Genomic DNA, 12,963 nt, shown 5'->3' with positions numbered 1-12,963 from the left:
ATTTTACTGCAGCAAAACGCTTCGGGCTGCTGTTAATTGATTTCTATATTGCGAGGGACACGGGGAACCCCGCTCGCCTCTGCTGCTGTATTATCATCAAAGAATCGGTGAATTTGCTAAACTGGTTCTGACCCTAAAGATGTGCAGATCCCCCCACTCTGCTTCTTTGTTAACCACTCCAGGCTGCGTGTGCTTTGATGCCTTCGTTAGAGATCTGGCAAGAGACCCGCAGTCGGACCACCAACCGCTGATTAGTATAAATCCCTACAATATTTCCATTAAGACTCTTGGCAGCTTCAGCAGTTTTTGAGTATGTTCATTTGGTTCGAGGCCACAGCTTGGTGTGCTGCGCAGTGTCTTTGAAATTCCTACAACATACTGAAAGCTTGGCTCGTATAAAATGTTCTTGGTTTGTACAATATCCAACAGAAGTAGTAAGAAGCTACAGTTATAGAGCTGGATATAACATGCATTAAAAATAAGAACCCTCTTGTTTAACCCGCCTCAGCTTTCAGTTACAGTTCCTCTCTGTGAGTGAAAAACTTGTCATTCAAACATTTTCCCAAAAGCAACACAGTTGTTTATTTTCTCTACCCACCGTGTTCACCTTCCCCCGCTGCTGTTTATCTAATCTCCAGTCCGTCACAGCTGTTGTCATTTTCACAACTTTCACACACTTGCGTTGTGCTCGACATCATTCATCACCAAAGAAGCAAACTTCTCCCCCCGTTGTCATGACGCCGGGTACTCCCACCAGATCGGGTCCGATTAGCGGCACCAGGCAGGAGACAGGAATGAAAACATATCAGGACAGTGACCTGTCGCATGCAGCGGGAGCTTCCTGTTGGTTGTTTTCCTTCTCTGACTGTGCAGAGTTCCTCGAGGGAGAGAAGAATTCCTGTAATCGATCTGGCTGTTGTCACTTCTGATCATTTTCACTGGTGATGTTTGTGAACGTCCCAGAAGTATACGCGTGATATTTTCTTTAAACTTCATTTGTCTGATGAAGATCTTGAATGATTGTTTCTACAGTGCTGGAGCAGAAATGTTTTCCCACAATAAGAACACACATTGAGCGCATCTGTTGCTAAATATTAATCATCTAGCAATCAAGCAGCTATCAAAGATGCACTGATTGACATCTGGGGAGAAATCAGTCGCCTCAGTTCCTGAAAAGTTAACTTCTCAGTGATACAAGGTGTGCGCATGAGATACATGTCGGGTTTGATGTCAGTGAAGATGTTAGAGGCAGGTTGACTTCAGACAGAGTGAGTGGCAGCCGCTGCAACCTTTTGGGTTTAGATCAGAGGGAAACAGTTGTCTTTAAAGGTAATGACAGGTAGTGAGGGTGTTGTGTGTGTGACTGTCAGCCTGATTCAGGATTACCCGAAATCTTAATAATCAGGTGCTCATAAAAAACACATTTATTTTTTGCACTCAAGCGTGGCGACTTTATGCAATGCTGATGCTTTGAAGAATTAGAGTTGGGACTGTGAGATACTGTAGAGACGAGGCCTGAGGAAAGTGATGAGCACTGTGCAAGCAGGGTCAGCATAGTATCATGCTCTGCAGCCTGCATACCCAACAGTCCTCTTCCTACAGTGCAAACCTTTGGTACAGCATCTTATGATCAGGGTTGGGAGGGTTACTTTTAAAATGTTTTACGATAGTTACTAATTGGCTGTTAAAAACTGTAATCAGTAACTTAATCCAAATATCACAATTTTAAATTAACTGATTACTTTCAGTTACCTTTAGATTACTTCAATTCTAAATCTGCAAATACAGAAAAGAAATGTCAACACTTGAGTAATGCGCGAATGCCCGTTGAAATTATTAGCGGTAAATATGCTCATTTAAATGTACTTTGTTAAGTATGCTATTCACACGACTTCACACTGAAACTTCCATCAACTTATTCCAGTCTGGAGCTTGTGTTTTTACTCACACCACCCCGGCAGCGCCCATCACCAGAGACACAAACTATTTTTCAGTAGTGGTAGAAGGCGACAGGTTAGCTAACATTTCTAACTGGAATTCTGTGCAGCTAACATTAGCGCTGGTCCTACCTGTAAATGTTTCTTCAAATTAGGTGTGGAGTCCTTGGATAATGACAGCCGGAAGGAATAACTTGCACTGTACTGCGATGTTGCTCCCATTTTCTCCTTTGAAGACACAAAATAATAGTGAAATTTACACCCAGTGAAAGCATTTCTTCCCCACAGGCCGTGGCAACCATAGACTGTTGATGGCAACTTTGAGGAGTGGTGTAGTGAGACTTGTGGGTCGTGAAGTGTCGTAACATGTGCGCAGAGGTGCATGGTATTATCAGAGATGGTCAGACGGACGGTTTAGAAATGAGATCCTTGGTATTATATCGTCTTCATTTTAAATGTGTTTTAAAATTGTAATCCAGCTAGTAATCCCCATTTTTAATAAATGTATCTGTCATCTAATTACCTCTTTTTTTCTGTAACTGTAATGGACACAGTTGCCTTTTTTTGCATCCTAATTACGTAATGCTGTTAATTGTATTCTGTTACTCCCCAAGCCTGCTTATGATGTAATCATGTGTTTAAAGTTAGTTACTGTATGGACACGTACCTGTAAATAATTCAAGATGAGGACGAAATATACATTTCTTTCTCGGGTAAATGACCAGCTTTCTATAATAGATGATCTTTACAACATGAGGCAGCAAAGCCTTTGAGCTTCTGAGCCTTAGTCGGGGTTTGAGGTAAATCCACAGTGACAGCAGCAAAGACGCCAACTGCCCATTACTGATGGCCTCTGCAGCACAACCACATTATTACCTGTATATATAACAAAAGCTGTTTATGAGCTCAGCCAGTGTGTGAGGCGCACAGCGGGAATCTTGATCAAAACAGATTCAAGCACCAAATCTTCCCGAGCGCTGAGCTCGACCTAAAGCCCTGAGTTGTTGCTGCTGTGGGAAGCAGATATAAAGGCTTTCACTGTAATCAGCTGCTATTGTTTAGCACTTCATCTCGAGCCTGGTGGTAATCCAGAATAAGAGTCTTATCTGCCAAAGAGTGAACAGCGAGGAGGGAAGATTCTTCTTTGTGTGTGAATGTGGTGGGAGGACAACCACTTGAGTTTTTTTTCTTATTATAATACTGTGTAGATTCTGAGTTGTATAGCATCGTTTCTTCTTTAAGCCAAACATGAGTCTTTTTAAACTGGACAAAGCACACTCAGGTTTGTGTCTCTGAAGCTGCTTTTAAAGGAACAAATGGCCAGTAAAAGGCCATAAAGAGTGCATTCTTGTACACAAATATACACCTACACATGGGTGACAGCTCAGCTCCGTCCCGGCTAATGACTCAGATTAATATTAATCATCTTTGACAGAAATGTAACACAGATTTTCACAAACATGGACTCAGTCATACACACCCTGTCAGTGCTAACGTTCACTGGCAACAACACATGGAGCTCTGTTCACCGCAGTGATCTCATTACTCTGTCACAAGCAACACAAGTCATTCATAAAGTTGCATCAAAGACAAGACGTGAGGCATCATTTGAGATATTATAGCAGCAAAGAGATAAGCAGCTGAGTCTGACAGAAGAGGCTCTGTGCTGGAGGGTGTTCCCTGAAAATATGCAGGCAGCCTGTGAGGGCTTCATAGAGAAGAGCGCAGCAGACGCATCGCTGAGATGAGAGGTGTGGAAAAATACATAATGCACAAGAGATGCTATCACAAGTCTGGTAATGGGAAACAAAGAAAGGACAGAGCTGGGTGGTCAGGGTTGGCTTTCATCGAATTTATCGACTTTGAATCCATTGATGTAGTTTGTGTCAGGCTGTGGGGGGACAAATTCTGAGTGTTCTTTTTATTGCCTCACCCAGCGATGAACTGGTTTCACCGGAGAGTCAGTGCAGCTCTCATCCTTAAGTTTTAGAAATGATTTCTTTACTCTGACTTGAAGCAAGCGAGAGCCTGACTTCACTGTAAGTACTTTTCCACAAACGCTGCAGTCAGTTATGTTGTTGACTTGAGTGAAGTTGATGCACGCTGTGGAATATTTCAAACACTGCGATGTTCAGCTGGTAAACAATTGGAGCTCTGCCCAAACGCCCCGTTGCATACTAATTCTAAGCAGACATTATAAAGTGAGTTTCAATGGAAAGTAAGACCAACTGTTGAATGCATCCATCCATCCATTCTGCTTATCCAGGATTGGGTCACGGTGGCATCAGGCTAAGCAAGGTGATCCAGGCGTCCCTCTCCACAGCAACGTTTTCAATTTCCTCCTGGGGGATCCTGAGACGTTCCCAGGCCAGACGGGATATATAATCCCCCAAGCAAGCACTGGGTCTGCCCCGGGGTCTCCTCCCAGTTAGACATGCCCAGAAAACCTCCAAAGGGAGGCGCCCAGGAGGCATCCTAATCAGATGCCCGAACCACCTCAACTGGTTTCTTTGGATGCGAAAGAGTAGCGGCTCTACTCCGAGCTAAGGCTGAGCCCAGACACCCTCCGGAGGAAACTCACTTTGGCTGCTTGTATCCACAATCTCATTCTTTCGGTCACTACCCAAAGCTCATGACCGTAGGTGAGGGTTGGAACATAGATCGACTGGTAAATCGAAAGCTTTGCCTTCAGGCTCAGCTCCTTCTTCACCACGACAGTCCGGTACAACGCCCACATTACTGCTGATTCTGCACCGATCCATCTGTCAATCTCACAATCCTTTTTACCCTCACTCAGAGATACTAGACTCCTTCGCTGATGAATGCAATGCAAAGGAAAGTTAGACGCCTTTCAGAGCTATAAAGAATAGTGGATGGTGGTGACATAGCTGACAAAGTTTTTTGCAATACAAAATTATGTACAAAAGCTTAAAAAAAACTTTTTGGGTGTTCAGTTTGATTAAAAGGGGTATGCCGAAGTTGCAGCTTGACTGACATTTTAAGACATAGGCTACACATAATGTTACAATGTTGGATGTCCAGACTAAACGTGGGTGAAGTTTCCAATCTGTAGGTAAAAGTATGTTGGAGTAATCCCCAGGCTTCTCAGCTCAGTCTGCAGGGCTGCTGTGAACGCCAGCTTTCAGACAGAAGTGCAGCCTCAGCAGGCTTTAGAGAAGTGGCCAATCAGAAGAAAACAGGCTTGTAGGGGCGGGGTTTCTTAAACGGACAGAGCTGACTATGCAGGCCCTCATGCAGCCTCTGTCTGAAACGACTCTCTACAGACTCTCTTACAGATACTCTACAGATTAAAATAAGCTATTGTAGTTGCACTGGGACACTTTGAGATGTGCGTGCATTAGTTGTTGAAGCCAGAAATAGAGAGATTATTTAATTTAAATATACATATATATACACATATAATATCCTCATAGATGTTGATGTAGATGCTGTTTAGCTAAATGACTGCTGGAATGCTTTGAACTTGCAGCCTAATGAGCGCTGGTATTTTACCTGGAAGTGGATCCAAATTAAAGCAGCTAGTTGAAGTGAACCAAAGGAGAAACAGGAGGTAGTAGTAAGCGCTGAGTGTGTGAACCTGTCAGATTAATTTAAACAAGTGGAAGACTTAATGCAGTCTGTTGTTTTAGATACGGAAATGTTGCACTGAAGTTGTCTTTATGGCTTTTTATAAAACTGGCATACATACACACAGTTACATCTCAGACAAAATCCTCTTCAAAAGAGTCATAAATCTTGCGCAGCTCTTCAAAGAGACGCATACTGTATTTTTCATGGGAACAGTTGTGAGGAGATGTAGCGCTGAAGCCACACAGTTGCAAAAAGGGAAGGCACTTTTGTTTTTTCCAAAGAGCTGCCAGGAGCTCGACAAAACAGCACAAGCAAGAGAGTGTAACGCAGGAGGGTGGAGAGAGGAACAGAGAGGTAAATATTGAGCGTCACAGAGAAAGAAAAAGCATACAAAGAGGTTTTGATACAGATACATAATAGCGAGGAAAGCAGAAGAGTCAGAGCACCCTGAGAAAAACAGAGAATGAGATTGAGATCAATACATACCTGCAGCTGAGTGTATTTTCGTCTTTGTACTGAGACTAAGTTTGGAATATCAATGGAGACTCGGCAGCCGAGGTGGTGATCGGAGAAACAAAAAGGAGGGTGGAGGGGAGAAGGAGAGAGTCGGCAGAGAAACTCGGCAGATAAAAGACTGAGATCCAAAGAGGAGGATGAGTGAAATTAATAACTGCATGAAACACAGAGCGGTTTCAGAAATAGGAGGCCAAAAAAAAAAAATAGAAAATTGAACGCTGTGACACACGGGGGGACTGACAGAGAGATTGAAAGCCAGTCACAGGAAGTTGGACAAATGGAAAGATGGAAAAAACTAGTTTCCGAGCGGCGAGATGAGAGATTGCAGAAGAGGCGTGAGATAAATGAAGAAGTACAGTGGCCGGTGTCGAGGGAAAGAGTAGCACGACAGAGCGCAGAAGTGACCGGAATTGATATGAGACAGAGCGTATGTCTGGTGTTGGTACAGAGAGAGTAATGTCTTTGTCTCCAAACAACTTCTACAGGTGGCAGGTAAAGTCACACTGTTTACAGCTCTACTAAAGGCTGGAAATGTTTTTATATCCTCCAGTCTACCATCTTATCGCTCTTTCGCTCCCCCTGTCTCCATCTTTATCTCTCAGATTGTCATTCTGTCTCGAGCACTTCTATCTATTTGATGTCAGAGATGATGTGTCTGGTGAAAAGCCTGTACAGTCAGTGTTTATCCCCAGTCTTCACACAGACTCCTGTTTTTATCTCTTCCCTTTAAATCCATTTTCGGTCCATAACACGTCAAAGTAAAGTTCAAGAGGCCACTTAGATGAACTAACAAGACCCAAGAGTGGAGTCTTAAAAATCTGAAGCTCTTGTTTGGTTAAATTTGTCGGGTGCTGTCACCTCTGAGGTGTCTGCTTTTGCTCAAACACACTCTGGTGTGTTTGTCTGTTAAGCTCGGTTTGTTCAGGCTGTAAAAAAAATAAGTCAATAAGACTTTGGTTTCAGACTTAACCTGACGGAGACCACCTTCAAAGGAGGTCTTGATCCGCTTCAAAGCAAAGTCTGGTGTGGGTTGTTTGTGGAATTTAGGTGAGATGGCCCAGAGGCATTAGTGTAGGTAGATAGACAGCAGCATGTGAGTGTGGAGATCCATCAGATACCATTTAGCTTCTTCAGTTCAGTTTAGTCCTGGTGTTGTGCTTGCTGGTTTAGGGCTTGTGTCCACTAATGCTGTTTTTCTATACAAATTCAAAGCAGTTCAGTGTCCTCAGTACAAAAACGCCCTCGTTTTTCTCACTCTCAATTGAAAATAGTTTAACTTTTGGAACAGCGCCGTCCTCGTCAGTGTCACTTCTCCCTCACAGACAAATCATAATCAAGAAGGGGCGGGGTTTCCGATATCAACTTTGTCAACAACAATGGCGAAGGAGAAGCTAATCCTTTCGTTTTTACAAGGGTACAATATCCAGGTCTCAGGCTGCTGCTGATGTCAGGACACGATTCCTTTCCATTTTTTCTTTGTAAAATCTCGGTGCATAAAAGCAAATATTAAGCATACAGAGCAACTTTAAAAAGACACAACAGTTACTACCAAGAGAGGCGGAAGTGCCACAAGACAACTTCGTAACCTAGCAAGAGTAAGTGCCAGTGAGAAGCGCTCTGAATTTGAGGTTGTGGGCGCTAATCGTGTTAGTGGACACAGGCCCTTAGTCTGCAGTGTTTTCACAGAAGAGTTAGTATTCTGTTAGAGTTAGTGTCTGTTATGTAAATCGGGTTCACATCAGCATCTAACTATTTATTACATTTGCAAACTCATTTACAAAGGAATTACTGATATGTCTGAGTTGGTATTTAATATTTCTTAAGTTCCTGAAACCAAACAAACATGAATGCATGTCATCAGCCAAATTGCCAAAACTATTGTTATATAATAGAGTTAAATCATGATTTCACAGATGTGGTTTCATAATGTCAATAAACAGTACAATCATCATCTGACAAACGATCTCTAGCATCCACTCTATTTGAGGTGAAAGTGTCTCTGCCACAGCTTTCTGGACACTGTAATGTTATGATTTTTATTTCCTGCTCTCACAAGTCTTAATGTCTGCTGTGCAAAAGGCCTATAGAGAAGAAGATCCACCTTTTCCTATTAACATTACAGCCCCTTGAGAATAAACCTGATTTACAGACAGTCAGATACACACAGGCTGCAGATGAGAGCAGACAGTCACTAATGTTAATGCACTGCAATAATGAGACTTAAGATGCTACACTGTTTGATTCATTTAATAAGCAGTTGAATTGCAGCGAGGCTAAATAAGCACGTCTCTCTGCCCTCCACCCAAGTGCATGCAGGGAAACACTCTAGCCAGCCGGAGGGTAAAAGAAATAAGGAAGAGAAGGAAACATTGTGTTTGTCTCACTCCACTACCTTCACTTTTTTAATTTCATCCCACTCTGCAGTCTCTCTTTATTGCTTCAGCCGGACTTGTGATCCAGGCGCCCGTGTATTAATTTCAATTTTCTAATAAAATCTCATTTCTGTCTCTTCCTCCTTCACACTCTCATTCCTCTTCCAATTTCACTCTCCTGTCCTCCCCACTTGTACCATTCCTCCTCCTCTGTCTGGCTGTGTTTCATCTCAGGTGGAGCTGGAGAGAGGGAAGACGCTGCACATCAAGGCGCTGGCACTGGGTGACCTGAACAAGGCCGGCCAGAGAGAAGTCTTCTTTGAGCTCAACGGACAGCTGAGATCTGTGCTGGTGAAAGACACAGTCGCCATGAAGGTACACGAAAGTGCTCACCATAAAAGCAGGCAACTATGACATTTATGATGAGCAGAGTGAACAAAAAATTTTTTTAATGCAACAATCAGGTAAAATCACTTTAGGAGAAAGCAATGGTAAAATTATGTTTAGATAGACCTTTAGAGAGACTGTCCCAGAGTTTGTAGGTGAGCTAAATAAAGGCCATTGCTTCATGGTTCTAACCTGAGAAACAAAGAGGTTTAAGGTGGAGGATCTAAAGGAACCTCGCAGTAAACACTGTATGTCTGCAGGTAGATGATAAAAAGATGGATAAGGGAAAAGAGGAAGGAAAACTGGTCTTGATCTACAGATAAAAAAGATGTCATGACTTATAAACAAATGGTTGCGAGGTGGAGACTGCAGCTCAGCAGAGAGGAATGTTTCAAAGGGCAGTTAAATGACAACGTGGATGGATGGTTGGCAGGGCGAGAGGAGATGGTGTCAGGTGTGTGTGTGTGTGGGGTGGGGAGGGTGGGGAGGGTGGGGAGGGTGGGGAGGGTGACTTGGATGGATGACTGACTGGACAGATGGATGCCTGAAATCTCTCTTTATCCCTCCCTTCAGGAAATGAAGTTCCATCCCAAGGCTCAGAAGTCCATCAAGGGTCAGGTGGGAGCGCCCATGCCTGGAAAAGTCCTGGAGGTCAAAGTGGAAGTCGGATCTAAGGTAAGGTTTTAAACACTGAAATGTTGGGAGAAGAGGAGCAGGTTATCAGATTTGAGTGCTTGTTGTTAAAGAGCCAGCTCACTTTAATAAAAGGATATATTCACACTTAGTAGGATGTACCCTGGAGCTAGCTTTGCTTTTATGTAATCTGGATAATTGATCAGAGTTTCTCATTTAAAACCTAATTTTGCCATCTTGGCTTCTTTTGTTAAGTAGAAAAAGGTGGGTTTATCAAAAAGAACATGTTTTTATCTCAGAGTTAATTGTCAAACACCTTAAAAACAGATTAGCAATAAAATAATGATTTTAAATGTTTCCCTGCACAGCCCCCCTGAGACTTCCGCCTCTGCTTTAGCGCAGTTGAGATGTGGCTGGGTATTGTTTGTAACGCTCAAAAAAAACATCAGCTTTTTTTTGTAACCTTGCTTAAAGACAATTACTTAATTTTATTAAGACAACACAATTTTCTAAACCCAGGCAGTTGTAGGAGAACTGCTCCATAAAGTCTGATTTAAGTCAGAGACTGTTCAATCCTAGGATGAGTATAGGAGGCTGTGAAACTGAGAAGTTATTCCACACTCAATGCTGTGTTGTGAGCACACTTTGGTCCATCCTACCTAGGTACTGACGTTGAAAACTCAGCTCTAAGAAGGTCAATTGTATTTTAGTATGTGGTGCTTACTGTTCTGAAAATGTACATACTCGAGCTGGGCGATATGGCCAAAATCCTATATCACAATATAGGATTTTACATATCTCCATTGCAATATATATCACAATATCGTTTTTTTCCTGGTCATTTAACAAATAATTAGTCTATATGAAATAACCACAGGGTAAAGCCTAATTTTGGAAAATCCTGTGTGAATTAAATACTTAAAACTCCTGAATGGAGTTTTTCACTGGTTATGAAACAGACTGAAATTAATTCTGATGACTCTATATGACCTACAAAAGCAAACCAGACCATCAGCGACAAGATTAATTATTTCTATATAGTTATTTTTAATGCCTGAAAGGCTGGCAGGGGGTAGGTGTCAGAGGTAGCGCTTAACTGCACGCTGCCTTTAAAGTGAGTGATACATATGACTGTTAAAGATAAGCAGGAGGAGACTTTTCGTTAAAAACCACCACTTGAGCATGTACAGGACACAATCAGCAAAGAGATTAGCAGTATGGCTTTGTCCACAGGGGGGCGCCAAAATCAACACAAACCAAAAGTTTCTCACAGCAGCTTTTATAAAAGAAAATACACGTTCAGATCTTTTAATACATGACAACACAGAAAACTGTACACTGCTGTAGCCTGCTACTACAAGCTGTGATATGCTTAGACTCTCTTCTTATTTATTAATAACAGGTTTTTGATCTGCCACTGTCTTTTTATGTCACTTTTTAGTGTGTGTTTTTACAAAGCGTTCCGGCGATGCAGAAGCAAAATGTGCGCGAGGTGTAAGCAAACAACACCTGATTCAAATACATGTACAATACATGTTCCGCCCTGCCAGCTCCGCTGTTTCACAGATGGCGTTTCGCCTCTGTTACACCTCCCTTACTACCTCTGATGCCAGCTCAGAGGCGGAACTTCGCCCCATCACGATGCCTTCGTGCGTTATACTTAGAAGACGGAACGTAATAGAGGCGTAATAATCCCGCCTTGAACTGGCTGGGTGAAAAGGGCTTGGAACAACCGTCCCTGTATGTTGTTTATTTTTAAATCAGTGAATAGCGAAGCTGCCCGTTTTATTTAGAAAAGTGAAATTTAGGCTAGGTAAAGGTAATTCATTGATGTGTTCATTCATTCAGCCCAAAAACGTCTGTGTGGCGTATTGGTAAAACTTTAATGCTTACTGTGCAGGCGTCACTTTGCTGTCACCGATGTTTTCAGAAGCAGCACATAATGACGATGGCCGCGCTCTGAGCAGTAAATTGCAATTGTTCTTGTTCAAACACTGAAGTCTGCTCACCATGTGCTGTCAGTTGAGCAGCCCTGCCTCTCGCTTACACGGACAGACAGACGTTTTGATTTCAAGCCGAGGCGAGTGCTTCTAAAATGAACAGGAAAAACATATCACTTGTTAGCCGTGAGAATTTTCTTCCAAATTTACATCATTGATATCATGATATGACACGTTCTTATGATGGAAAAAAAATTATGCTGGTATTAACTGAACGATATGATATGGCACAGCCCTAGTACATACATAACATTTCATTACGTGGGGTCATTTTCCAATGCTTTGAGCAGCACAGAATAAATTCCATTTATCTCCTTAGTATTGATGTGACAAACCTGGACAACTTTAACCATAACTACCTGCAGAGAGCACTTTTGGTGAACTGTTCCTTTAAATTAAAGTCACAGCTCGTGCTGCTGTCTGTTTTCGTTTCTCTGATGATTTAAAGCCTTTGCTTGCTTATGTTTCCTTATGTTAATCCACAAAAAGCCTTTATGCCTCATGTTTTGGGTCAATTTCCTTGTTAACCTTTGACTACAGAGCTTGTTCAGTGATCTGTGCATTTGACTGGTGTGTTTTTAACGCTCCATCAACTGTGTTGATAATCACGACAGGTGGAGAAGGGTCAACCGCTGTGTGTCCTCTCAGCCATGAAGATGGAGACGGTGGTCAACTCTCCTTTGGCGGGGACCGTCAAGGCGGTCCACGTCACGACTGAATCCTCCCTGGAGGGAGACGACCTTATCCTGGAAATCGAGGAGTAGCGTGAGAGCGTGAAGGGAGGGAGGGAGGGTAATGAGGAGTAGTAGTGACAATCTGATTCTGGACATGGGGAGTTGGAGGAACAGGGGGATTAAAACCAGGAGTCCTTTTCCTTAAAGAAAAAATCTCAGCTGTGGCAGTAGTGAGGAGCATTTGTACAGAAAGTGTTTGATTACACAGGGGACACAAAATGAAGCCCAGATAAGTGTAGATGATTTTAAAATCCTAAATAATATATTAGTCTGATCAGAGTTCCTTATTGAATTGTAAAACTAATGAAACACTGTTTAATTCTCTGCTGAGCAAGTATATTCCCTAGATGTGGTGATTAATACATAACAGTATAGTTCAGTGCATCTAATGTCCTGTCTACTTGTTCAGTGTATCTGAATTGTGGCTCATTCCATTACTAACATGCTAGTCTTAATGTAATGTGATGTACTAGAAAACGAGCTAGCCATATATAACACTAACAGGGTTCAACATTTACTTGCACTTCGATGCCACAGTTTCCATTTCTATGCTGATGATGTTGCTAATATATTCAAAGTGAGTAGGTGAAACTTTACTGTGATGACTACTTGATGTTTTTCTTTTTAATCAACGAGGTCAGGCAAAAGAAGGACACACATGAGGATGCGTTACCAAACGGTTTTTTCATACAGAAATAATATTTTCATGTTAATGCATGCTCGCTTTCGCAATACTTTATCAAGCGCTTCAGTCACTGGGTGTTTTCACAAAAGGTTGAATTAAATATTGTTG

At 42.2% G+C, this 12,963-nt stretch overlaps 1 protein-coding gene across 1 annotated transcript in view; it reads left to right on the top strand.

Annotated features, from left to right (window-relative positions):
• Positions 1 to 12,211, top strand: part of LOC138600738 (pyruvate carboxylase, mitochondrial-like) — a 354,400-nt gene extending 342,189 nt beyond the window's left edge. The window contains exons 25-27 of the mRNA XM_069672230.1: positions 8,651 to 8,791; positions 9,377 to 9,478; positions 12,051 to 12,211. Coding sequence (XP_069528331.1) covers positions 8,651 to 8,791; positions 9,377 to 9,478; positions 12,051 to 12,200 — 393 coding nt within the window. The 3' untranslated portion in view covers positions 12,201 to 12,211. The remainder of the gene's footprint in view (positions 1 to 8,650; positions 8,792 to 9,376; positions 9,479 to 12,050) is intronic.
• The last annotated feature ends 752 nt before the right edge of the window (positions 12,212 to 12,963 follow it).

The sequence above is a fragment of the Semicossyphus pulcher genome, unplaced genomic scaffold (genome assembly GCF_022749685.1).
Source record: "Semicossyphus pulcher isolate SPU_LCO1_2020_fin unplaced genomic scaffold, fSemPul1.0.p SCAF_21, whole genome shotgun sequence".
In the NCBI taxonomy this organism is placed as follows: domain Eukaryota; kingdom Metazoa; phylum Chordata; class Actinopteri; order Labriformes; family Labridae; genus Semicossyphus; species Semicossyphus pulcher.
The sequence above is the reverse complement of the archived record's forward strand: the minus strand, read 5'-3'. Positions and strand labels throughout refer to the sequence as shown.